This window comes from Barbus barbus (genome assembly GCF_936440315.1).
Source record: "Barbus barbus genome assembly, chromosome: 48".
Classification (NCBI taxonomy): Eukaryota; Metazoa; Chordata; class Actinopteri; order Cypriniformes; family Cyprinidae; genus Barbus; species Barbus barbus.
The window spans coordinates 18095510-18108506 of NC_136726.1; the positions used below are offsets into that span (position 1 = coordinate 18095510).

Here is a 12997-nt window from a genome sequence, read left to right on the forward strand (position 1 = left end):
CACACACGTCGTCTTTTTCGTTTTTTTTGTTTTTTTAACATCAAGGCATGTAATTAATAAAACTAACGCTACACGTTGCTGTTGTTTGCTAGCTACCATTATAGTGAGAGAACGCGGGTCACATATTGATGACGTAAAACTCCGGACAAGTCTTTTTGAGTACGTCCGTTTTTATCGCGTCTCGACTGTCGTACAGTCTGACATTAAGACAACTGAGATCCTACAGTCTGACATGGGGATCATGTTCGTACAGTGTGACAAGCAGCAATCGTAAAAGACTATTAAAAATCGCACAGTGTGAGCCCGGCTTTATTTGTAATTAGAATTTTGTGAAAGGGAGTTCCTCTTTTGCTGTGGAGCCGGGCTTCGGACGCTTTCACTTTCAAATTCGAATTCACGACCGTCACTTTTTACAAGAAAAGATCAGAAGTTACAGGTCTGTGAAAGCCAGAAATCTTGCTTGTTTGTAGGTGACCAAATACTTATTTTACCGAGGAATTTACCAATTAATTCATTAAAAATCCTACAATGTGATTTCCTGGATTCTTTCCCCCATTCTGTCTCTCATAGTTGAAGTGTACCTATGATGAAAATTACAGGCCTCGCTCATCTTTTTAAGTGGGAGAACTTGCACAATTGGTGGCTGACTAAATATATATATATATATATATATATATATATATATATATATATATATATATATATATATATATATATATATATAAATTGATCAATTTAATGTTATTTTGCTGCATAATTTCTTTAAAAAAAAATCTTACTGACTCCAAACATTTGATATATATATATATATATATATTTATTTATTTATTTATTTATTTATCTTTGTATAGACATATTTACTTATTTTTTTTATTTCATACGTTGCATATTTCAATATATATATATATATAGTATATACTGTATAATAACTAATAACAATACTAATAACAAGGAATGTAAGTGGCTGAAATAGCTATGCAGAAATAGAAAACAGGATTGGGGTGTTCGCAAACTGAAAGTATGTCTCAGTGCTTCTATTGTAATTTATTGACTATAATAGGAGTGATCTAGTGCTGTTGCATAAGTGTTGCCATACTGTTGTTGTTATGAGATCTTTAAGTGGTGAAGACATTATTCCACCCCCTGTCCATGAATAGATTCCTGGTTTGAGTCCAGCCTGTTTAAAGGCTCGGGCATGTTTTCCAGCAGTGGCACCTCATCTAAATAAAAGGATATCTGTTTGATATCTGTGCATGTCTTTCCATGTACAAACGTGAGAATTTCAGTAGTTTTATATCTATTAATCTCTGAATGTAAATTGCTACATCTGTGCCTTGGCTTTAGGTTCATAAATCGTGCATGTGGCATTATGAATATATACGCCAAGTCATTTATTGTGAGGTCAAAAATATTGAAAGCTTATGAATTGGATCCCCTTCTTCATAAATAACCCTGAAAATTATACGGACGCCAGAGCAGGATGTTTTTCAGACTGTTCTACTGTGTATTTTTACGCTAAATCCATTTCATTTGGGTGGAAATGGCTTGTCATGCAGGTATTTTCGGCAGTGCTTTATGTCCAATTCCAGATGTGGTTTGCCCTGAAATACCCTGTTGAGAAATAACACAGATTTTCAACCTTGGCCGTGGGGTCCACAAGTCCCGAAGCCGCTTGTTTCTGCCATGTAGAGCAACAACCAAAATAACTAATATGCTTGAGTCGTGAACCAAGGAAATACAGTTATAAATTGAATCTGATATTGCTGCGTTTTCGGGGAATACAATTTTGGGTCTTCATTTGAAAAAAAATAAAAGCTTCATCGGCTGTGCAAAATGATGCATGGCCCCCAGGACGGAATATTTCCATTTGCAATTTTCTGTTGAGTCGAGTGAAAGAAAAGCTTTAATTATGTGTCTTTCAAAAAGATATCCTGTCACACCCAAGAGGATAATTATGTGCAAATTATCTATGTGAATATGTAAATATATTTGTGGCCCTGCTGCAATCTAATACTCGTATCACTTTTCATTTTTTCGTATGACATCCAGCATGAACCTGACCTGGAGAGACATGCAGCATCTTGTTGTACGAACCTCACGTCCCGCCCACCTAATAACCAACGACTGGAGGACCAATGGCGTGGGGCGATTAGGTAAATGACTGTTCTCGTAACCAATCAGAGAGCTATGTTTATTTATTCAGTAGACATGCCTGACCTTGTTACTTTTTCCATCTGTCTCTCTCTCTGTGTGGCAGTGAGCCATTCTTACGGCTACGGTCTGCTGGATGCTAGTGCCATGGTCGCTTTGGCCCAGAACTGGAGCAGCGTGGGGCCACAGCACAAATGTGTCATTAATATGCTTACGGAGCCCAGGTAAGGACGGTCAAACACCTCATGCAGTACATTAATACACCAGATAGGAAATGCCAGCTAATGCCTGCTACCTGGGGACCCAGAGGTCACCATTTAAGGATAGGCAAACTAGACACATGAAGTTGACAGCAAAATTACATTTCATCATATAGTTGCTTGTCAGAGTTGGGTGTAATTTCATATTCTTCTGTGTTGTAGGGACATAAGAAACCACCTGATCTTCAGCAGAAATGTAGAGGCCTGCTCTGGGCAGCCGGATTTTGTGAGCTCTCTGGAGCATGTGCAGGCCAGACTCACCCTCACCTATAACCACAGAGGAAACCTGGCTGTTCACCTCATCAGCCCACTGGGAACTCGCTCCACGCTGCTGGCTCCACGGTAAACGCACTCAAACACATCACATTTGCATACACTACAGTTCAAAAGTTTGGAGTCGGTAGTATTTTTAATGTTTTTGAAAGTCTCTTGTGCTCACTAAGGCTGCATATATTTGACCAAAAATACAGTAAAACTGTAATATTGTGGAATATTATTGCAGCTTAGTGTAACTGTTTTCAATTGTAATAAATATTTCAAAATATAATTAATATTTCTGTAACGCAAAGCTGAATTTTCAGCATTATTACTCCAGTCTTCAGTGTCACATGATGATTTGCTGCTAAAGAAACATTACTTATTATCAACATTGAAAACAGTTGTGTTGCTGAATACTTTTGTGGAAACTGTGACCTTTCAAAAAACAGAAATCTTTTGTAACTTTATAATTGTCTTTACTCTCATCAATTTAATGCATTATTACATAATGTAGAGTAAAAGTTTTAATTTATTATTTTTTAATCGTGCTGACCCCAAACTTTTGAATGGTTGTGTGTAGTGGATGCACGCTAGTATGTACAGTTAATACATCTGATGCCCAAGAAAACTAATTTGCACACTTGTCTGGCCATATATAAACAATTCACCCCATTATCTTTAAGAAACATAATTATTTGGATTGTAAATACAAACTCAATTCATCTTTTCGGTGTATTCAATCTTATTTAAGCTTCTCAGATAGACACACACATGTATAGAGATCTCTTTCTCTTGTGTTCAGGCCTCAGGATAACTCAGCCGAAGGTTTCAACGACTGGGCATTCATGACCACTCACTCCTGGGACGAGGACCCTCGGGGAGAATGGACGTTGGAGATTGAGAATGTGGCTGGACTAAATGATTATGGTACTGCAATCAGCTTTTTCTTAATCAGTGTTTTGTCTAGTTTTTCTGTACAAACATCTAAGCATCCTTTAAAACAAGATAAATTTACTTAAAAAAATAAAAATGGCTGGGAAGAAGATAAAAGACATTTCAGAGAATAAATCTTGAGTCAAGTTAATTTTTCTTACCCCACTGGCAAATAGTTTTTTTTTTTTTTTCTTGTTTTGAGTATAAATCTCTCTCAATTTTGTTTGATTTATGCTTGAAACAAGAAAATAAACAATTTGCCAGTGGGATTAGAAAAAGTAAACTTAATTTAATATATATTCTCTGAAAACAAGTCTAAATATCTTACATAAATTGCTTCTCAAGTGTATTTATCTTGTTTTAAGGATGTTTAGTTACTGCTATTGCAAAACGAGATGAAAAATACTGATTAAGAAAATAATTTTTTATGCTGTGTGAATTCCATTTGTGTTTTTGTTGATGATCAAAGCATCTTTTAAAGTTCAGTATCATTTCCACAGGCGTTCTTTCTCAGTTCACCCTCATCTTATACGGCACCGGCTCCAGTGCCACAGATCCATCCATTTCTGATTACACCAGGCCTTCAAACAACAGCTGCAAAACCTTTGACACACAGCAGATCTGCATCGGTAAGACTCACCATGGACCAAAGGCCATACAAAAAACACACAACCCTTAACAGACAAGCTTTTATAGGTGGTGACATTCATGATCAGGAGGGAATTATTTACACACTCAGTAATTCCCTTGGCAAACCCTCTCTGTCATATAGAAATTTTCATATGTCTCAGTATGACTGCCGTTGTGCTTATGAATATTAATATATGTTTATGAGTATAAATATTGCAAAACACTTGAGAGTGATGCCAGAGAGGTTTAATTTAGATAAGCTGTGCATTATTAAAGAAGTGGAAAAGTTTTTAAATCCTCAGCCGCTTCTTGACGTGAGGTCGTACCTTCCCAACCTTCAGAGGGCAGTAAACAAACCTTAATTTGTTAATCAAATGCTTAAGTTTATTATTCAAAGTTGCTGTAGAGACTTGATTATGGATTTCTCCATCATGGCCCCACATTGTGCCTGCAGTCAAGGACAAACTTTGCTAAAAAAATTATTTCACTCATTTTTCATAAGGTGTTCTTGCACTGTTACTCTAGGTAGTACTGAATTTTACTAGGTGAATAATTTGTCCCATTTTGACCAAAATGAGGGCACAACATGAAATTACCTTATTACCAATAATACATGTACCTGCTCTTATTCCAGAAACATTCTCCAGGCAATTATGCAAATGTAAACGTGAATGATTTGCTCATGTATTGAAAGTGTGCAGACTGCAGCACAAACTTAATGTGTGTTCTTGCGCTACTAAGGGTGCAGAATAAATACCTTCAAATGTTTGCGCCTTTGTTTTTGACAGGGTACCTAGTTATAAAGATGCTGACAGTTTAACTACCCTTAAATTCCACCATGACAGCAGTTCAGCAGACAGGTTATGCTAATGCCCCAATTTGCATATTATTTTTTAGAAAACAAATGTGCTAACATTTTACAGTAGGGTCAACACAATATTTAGCATGAATTAACAGTGAACAATACATTTACACTACATTTATATCCATTACCATGTGCGTGTGTTTGTGTGTGTGTGTGTGTGTGTGTGTGGTGTCAATCGATTAAAAAAATTAACTAATTAATTGCAAAAAAAAATCTAAAGTTTAAATTCTTAAAGTTTTTAAATATACTTTTATATTGCAATAATTTCACATTCAATCTTCAAATTAATGTAGAAGCAACATATTTGTTTAATTGCATCTTTTTTATGACTGAAGGCGAGTATCACTGATACCAATACTACTGATGTATCTATGAAATTGTTCTTTTTTCCTAATATTTAAGCATTGACTATAGCCATTCAACAATAATTGAGAGCAATCGATTTTAACATTTATTAGTTTAAAAAAAAATTAAAATTCAACTCCTAATTCAAGAGAATTTAAAACAATCTTCACATAAACCCATATTAATAAATGTCATATTTACCTGTGCCCTTAAGCAAGTAGGAAATATACAGAAATTTAATAAATTGAATAGTTTAATTTAATTTTTTTTCAAAAACTAAATTCTACATTATATATAGATGAATCCTTAAAGCTAGAAAGTTATTGATTTCCTCTCTTTTCTTTTGTTCTTTCATTAAAGGGTTATAGTGGAGGGAAGTGGAGACGCGTCTTCCATCTTTTTTTACAGTCTGTAGGTACAGGTGACGAGGAGCTTCAGTAGCCATTACACTGTGGCCTGTATCATTTCATATTAAAGCTCGAATGAAACTATGAGCATGCGTGACAGATTCACTTCACGTTCAGCAGCGGCAGCTCTTAAAGCGTTATAACCCAATAACCCAACTGATGTGATTTCTGTTAAAGGGTTACTCCACCCCAAAATGAAAACCACTGATGGCAGATGGACTATTTTGACGATGTCTTTCATACTTTTCTGGGCCTTGACAGTGTTATTTACTTGGCAGTCAGTGGGACAGTCACAAACCTCCTGGTTTTCATCCAAAATATCTTAAATTGTGTTCTGAAGGCGAACAAAGCTTTTACTGGTTTGAAACGACATGGGAGTAAGACAAAATTAATGACAAAATTTTCATTTTGGGGTGGAGTAACCCTTTAACAGAAATCACAACAGCTGGGTTATTAGGTTATTTTGCTGCTATTGCTTTAAGAGCTGCCGCTGCTGAACGGGACGTGAATCTGTCACGCATGCTCATAGTTTCATTCGTGCTTTAATATGAAATGTAGGGCTGCAACTAACGATTATTTTGATAATCGATTAGTTGGCCGATTATTCTTTCGATTTAATCGATTAATCGGATTAAAAAAATATTGACCAAAAAAAACACTATTCCACATTCTGCCCAATGTCCTTCAAACAAACGTGACAACTGAATGCTATGAAAACATACAGTGCTTAATTTATTAGACCACTTATCATAATAAAGAGAAAACATATTTTAGAAATTTGTCAAAAATTTGTTTAAATTTAAAAATGTTATTGTCATTTATTGGACATAATAATAAAAAATGTCCTCATAACAGCTTGCATTCTTGCTGGTATTGTTTATGTACTTTTTGACTGCAATTGGGTATCGCGAAAAAAAAATACTCAAATAAAAAATACAAAAAAAAAAAAAGTGCTCTGGTTTTCTTTCATAGATAACAGCAATAATGATATTATAGCATTAAAAATAGCCTACTACTGTTACTAAAGAGCTTACACATATTGGAGTACTAACCAGTACAGAAAGCCGAAAAATGATTTTGGTTATCACCAATACTGTTACTTTAGAGCAGCAGTGGCACAAACCTTACATAAACACATTGTTAAAAAACTTACATAAATGTGTTAAGCATTGTAAAAATTGAATATAGTTTAAACCTCTATTAAAAATTAAAATAATAAAGATAAAAATAAAGACGAATAAAAACACAAACTCAGTGTTAACCAACAGGTAAGAGTAATGTTCTGCAGGAACTACTTTGATCACAGTCACCTCGTCATTTCTTTATCCTGTAAAAGGCCGTTATGGAGCGTCTCATGTTTATATTCAGACAGACAATTACACGCTGTTATCCCTTTAAAGTTCCTACTCTCATAAAATATTTTAATTTATTTTAAACCTTAAATTAACTTTCAACAACAGATAATTCAGCACAATGGATATGTTTGCGCTGAAAAGCCTATTAATTGTCTCCCTCTCTACTGTGTTCTGTCCGTCTGACGCGTGCGTACTGTGTGTGTGTGTGTGTGTGTATATATATATATATATATATATATATATATATATATATATATATATATATATATATATAGTGTATATATATAGTGTATATATACACACACACATATTAATCTATTCATTTTTATATATTTTTTTTTTAATATAGCTGCGGTAGTTAGCATGGCCTAAATTATAAATAAACAAAAGAGTTTATTAACTATTTCATTAATTAATGTAAAAAAAATTAAAGTTTTGCATATTTGCACATTTCCATATTCACTTTCATCTCAAGAACCTTTGAAACAACATTTCTCTTCTGCTGACAAACCCCAATGCTGCATTAGCAAGGAAAACTAATATTAACCAATAATATCCTAGCTCCATCTGTTTCTCTCAAAACTGTCACATTATGAAAGTTAAATGTTTCAAATGTCATTTCATGTTCGTTAAAGATTCATAACATCTGCAATTAAGCGTTCTTCCGATCTCTGTTTTCCAGAATGCAGCACAGGTTTCTCGCTTTTCTTGCAAGGCTGCGTGAAGTCCTGCCCTCCCGGCTTCAGCTCTGGGCTGAAGGTGCTCAACTTGTCATTGGACAACTGGGTGGAGCACTCTACCGTACAGGCATGCCTGCCCTGCCACCCGTCCTGCCTGACGTGCTTTGGGTCCGGGGAGAATGAATGTCTTTCCTGTCCCTCCCACAGTCACTTAGTAGTCACTTCTTGTTTGCACCAGAACCAGCGAAAATCCCCCAGCATTCCTGTGCTCCAGCACGAGGTGGATCCTAACTCGGATAAATCCTTACACGAGCCCGGCCTATCCTCGAGATTGCCGGTGCTGGTGGCGGTGCTCAGCTGTGCCTTCATCCTGGCCACTTTCGCAGCCGTTTTTGTGCTGCTTCAGCTGCACTCCGGAGCAGCCAGTGCCCCGTTCTGCCGGAGGAAGAAACTGCCGGTGATGGAAACGGGCGGAGGGGGAATACGAGTGGGCTTCGGGTTCGGACTTGGCCGGGGGAAAGTGTCGTACCGGGGGATCCCCACTGTGTGGGGGGACGAAGATGCGGCGGGAGGGATGAACTCTGAGTCAGACAGCGAAGAGCTGGAGTATCACAGCGAAAAGACTGCCTTTATACGGACTCAGAGTGCTCTTTAGCACCCCACTTAGGTTTTTTTTTTTTTTTACATCTGTCTTCCTTGTACTGGGATACAGAACTAGTCTGCACTACTCAGACTTATAGATCCACTGCAGTGTGTGTGTGTGTGTGTGTGTGTGAGAGAGAGAGAATGCCATATATGAGATATAATAGTGCAGTTGCGGTTTGACCTGAATGCGATTAAACCCAGGACATCTCCGCCACGCTAAATGATTCCCTTTATTTTCACTTTTATTTGTCTTAGTGGTCTAGCTCTAATGCCCTGAGATTTGAACCACTAAACAGAATCAATACCATCAGTGTGTGTGTGTGTGTGTGTGTGTGTGTGTGTGTGTGTGTGTGTGTGTGTGTGTGTGATTGAGCGTCAGCTGAGCGCGTGAAGGCTTTAAGTAACTTTGAGTGACTTTGAAACACAACAAAAGGGCTGTAATTTGTTCCAGTCAACTTTTATTAAAAGTTCGGACTGTTTTATGCACAAAACTTCTTGCTTTTCTATAACTTCTATTGCGGTTACATCACTCATCATTTGTGTGATAAGTCCTTACACCCTGACAATAAAGTCTGCGTTCTGCTTTCTTTGCTAGTCAAAGGCAGCTCGGGGACATTTCCACTGATTCGATCAGGGATGATTTAACTGTGCATAATTTCTGTTGCAACAGTGATGTAGGAATTAGATAACACGCAAACCTCTGCCTTCTAAGAGCCTCCGGCACGGATTCAGAACAGTGGGAATCACAGACAAACAAACGATCGAAATGCTGAACTGAAACGCAGCTCGATGTGCAGAGATCTTATCTGTCCGTCAAGCAAGATACAGTACCATCTTAGTTTGATTTGAGGAGCTCTCGATCAGAAATACCATGATAAATATAAAAAATAATAAAAAATTGTCATAAAAATAACTTTTGACAACTTTTTTAGATCATTTAGGTTCGTTTTGTCTCCTCTGTCTCTGAGCTAATTAGCACGTACCTTAACAAATGGCTCAGTGAATTTCCATTATGGGTTTTCAATAGTTGTGTTTGAACAAAAAGAAAACTTTGTCCCAGGGGTTATTTTATTGATTTTCACATCGAAGTTTGACTTCAAAACTTGTCAGTGCTAACACAAAGGAGCCTCAAGAGGAAATGTGTTATATATTTCCCAAAAGGTCATAGTCAGCCCTGAGACATGAATTCAACTGCTATTTGTGGAGCTTGTGGTTGGGTCGGTTTTTTATAATGATGTGACATTTGAGTGGTACAAAGATACAATGGCACTATAAACCGTACAGTTCAACTGTTCCAAAAAGCTAGTATACTGCCTACATAGGTAGCTACTTTCTAAGGCAGCATGTTAATTGAAAGATTCTGAAAGCCCTTCATAGGCAGCCACAAAGACAACTCAACTCATAATTAATTCAAATAGAATTGACTATAGCATGCAGCTAAGCTGATGCAATACTCTAATAAGAATAAAAATACACACAAAAATTGGGTTTGTTTTATATTAACTATTTATTTTCCATACATTATTATTACATAATTACATTAATGTTTAAATGTTTTTTATTTATATTTTATTCAGCAAGGATGCATTCAAATGATCAAAAGTGATAGTAAAGACATTTATAATGTTATCACTGATCTCTATTTCAAACAAATACTGTTCTTTTAGCTTTGCCATCAGAGTTATTTCACAGTGCTGTATTCAAAAACAGTTCAATCTCATTAAACTGCTTATTATACCATATTGAACTAGTTATTAATTATCCATACTAAATAAATAGATGTTTAATTATATTTATCATCCATACTTACTGGAGTTTAATGAAATGTCAGTATATCTTCTGTATTACCAAAGGTGTCATCACTTTGTGCTTAAACCACTACAGAATCAATCTGCCATGGATGAATGTTTCCGCTAAGCTTGTCGCAATGCATTTTGGGATTAGCCTATACATGCTGAACGGTGGCTTAAAGTGATGTAACTTAGAAGGCAGCATGATGTTGCTAGCAATCTTTTGGATCACCGAAACATGTCTATGATACCTTAAAATGCGGTCTCGTTAGATGTATGCCATTCTGAGCTCTTTTAGCATTTGGAAAAACACTAAGCGTGATTCATTATAACACATCTTTCAGCATTGCATTAAAGCGTTGAACAGTTTTGTGTCTACTGTCAATACTGCAGTCATTAAATTAATTACAAACATCTGTTGCATTCGTGTTTTTTTAATGATATTTAAAAGTACTTAAATATCTGTTGATATGTTTGGTTTTTTTATTGATGCCAATTTGCCATAATTCACATGGAGAAACGCACCATCGGTCTAAATTAATAACGCATGCATTATGCACTTTGCTACATGAGGCGTGCAGTGGGTTATCATCAATATTTCATGCGCACTTCATAGGACGGCCTAAACTTTCCATGTTTCCATGACGGCAGAGGAAAACTTACACAGACTGTTTTTCGTTCCAGCTCCCGGAAGAGGGAGGAGAGAACTAGTTTATGGAAATGGCACATTTAAAATGCTTTCCCATAATTAGTTCAGCTGGGAGGAACGGGATCTCATATTCAGCGCTGGAAGCTTTTGCCTACTTGGCATTATAAGTGAGACTGAGGCTGCTACATACATACTAATTGAGCAATGAGACAGAAGTATGGATGGTCTAGCTACTGGCGAGAGCGATGTCATGTTCCTCATCTTCGCTGCTCTTCTAAGAGAATATTGGAAATGCATTTCCCTCATGCTCAGCTCGCTTCCATTGATTTGCTATGCGACCGCCAATGTAACAAGCGTGTCTTTGACTAATAGTACAAGAATCAGTGCTGCCGTCGGTTCACACTGTTGTATTTTTACTTCAAGCGCTGCGAAAAATCTGCTGAGCGCACCTTATTATCCTCTTTAGATGTTCCACAATCGCTTAATAGGTTTTATCAGACTCGTTAATGGGCCGAAGGAGAGGAGCAGATCTTCAGTTCCTGCGAGACGAGGCACAATTTCCGTTCTTTTGAAATGATTCTATTAGGCTGAATTTAGTGTGATGTAATGTGTGTCATGTTTTTGGAGGAAGGGTTCAACGTGCTCTTTGGAGGTAGAAAAGAAAAAGTTATGCTGAATTTCAGAACGAGTAGGTGGTGCTAGATTGTTTCAACTGAAACTCGAATTGCATCTGAGGCAAAATACAAGGAATTTCAGAGCTGTGTGAGGATGTTTATTCAATACTTCAATGAGCATATCAGATGAGTTGCTATTGAGTTCAGCTTAATTTTGCAATAAGCATATCGTTTATTCACTCACAAATATGCTATGATCTTATTTCAGTGAAAAGTCCGTTCCAAACCGCTTTTTAAATCTTGTAGAGCACATAAGATGGTGTGAACAATGTTCATGCTTCTTTTCTATAGAATGAATACAAGAGCTGTCAAGCTCCAAAAATAAAGTGTTATAAAGCTGTTTCATGTGACTTGTGTGCTGTATTCTGAAACCACATGACATATTTGTATAAGGGAATTTTAAAGGGCCGTTCACACCAAAGATGATGAATATACTAAGTTAAAGGGTTAGTTCACCCAAAAATGCAATTTCTGCCATTAATTACTTGCTACAATAACTATATAGTAGTTGACACCAATGGATGGGAACTGATAATTATAAGTGCGTTAAAGGGATAATTCACCCAAAAATGAAAATTCTGTCATTAATTACACACCCTCGAAGACCTTCGTTCATCTTCGGAACACAAATGAACATTTTTGTTGAAATCCAAGAGCTTTCTGACCTTCCATAGACGGCAATGCAACTATCAGAAAGGTAGTAAAAACATTTAAAATAGTCCATGTGATCAAACGTTGTTTTATGGAGCTACAAGAATGTTTTGTGCACAAAGAAAACTAAAATAATGACTTTATTGAACAATTTCTTCTCTTCCATGTAAGTCTTCGACGTGCGTTTACAACAGTACCACGATGCTGAAGCAGGAGCAGCAGTTCTGACGTAGAACGTCCATCCCTCTTAGTTCCTCTGTATATTCTGGTTCAAACAGGTAAGAAATGTTTATGAAGACCATTTAATGTACAGCGTGCGTCTTCCTCTGCTTGCAAACAAGTCGCAGCTCATCCGGGTTCTACGTCAGCGCACCGGCTTCTGCATTAGCAGCACCGCACGCGTACGTCATGGTTCTCTCACGCGTCGAAGAGTAGGAATTGTTGAATATGTCGAAAATAATGTCGAAAGTCGTTATTTGTGTTTTCATTGAGAATAGGGAGTCCACACAACATCTTTAACAGAAACTTATCATTGGAATCAATTTCAGAATTGTTTTTTGCCCCAGCTTTTGAATAACAAACACATTGACAGCCAGTCAGAATCCACCAGCTTTGAAGAGCTCAAGCATTTAAAGTGGAAAATGACAAAACTGCAGTGCGCGTTTATAATAAGCAGACAAAACTGCAGTGCACGTAGCATTCTT

At 36.8% G+C, this 12997-nt stretch overlaps 1 protein-coding gene across 3 annotated transcripts in view; it reads left to right on the forward strand.

The window, feature by feature from the left end:
* LOC306866975 (furin-1-like) overlaps nucleotides 1-10729 on the forward strand; it is a 108601-nt gene extending 97872 nt beyond the window's left edge. For all 3 annotated transcript variants that reach the window (XM_079412435.1, XM_079412436.1, XM_079412437.1), the window contains 6 exons: nucleotides 2050-2153; nucleotides 2258-2375; nucleotides 2574-2753; nucleotides 3472-3596; nucleotides 4103-4231; nucleotides 7887-10729. In XM_079412435.1, coding sequence (XP_079268561.1) covers nucleotides 2050-2153; nucleotides 2258-2375; nucleotides 2574-2753; nucleotides 3472-3596; nucleotides 4103-4231; nucleotides 7887-8539 — 1309 coding nt within the window. In that variant the 3' untranslated portion in view covers nucleotides 8540-10729. The remainder of the gene's footprint in view (nucleotides 1-2049; nucleotides 2154-2257; nucleotides 2376-2573; nucleotides 2754-3471; nucleotides 3597-4102; nucleotides 4232-7886) is intronic.
* The last annotated feature ends 2268 nt before the right edge of the window (nucleotides 10730-12997 follow it).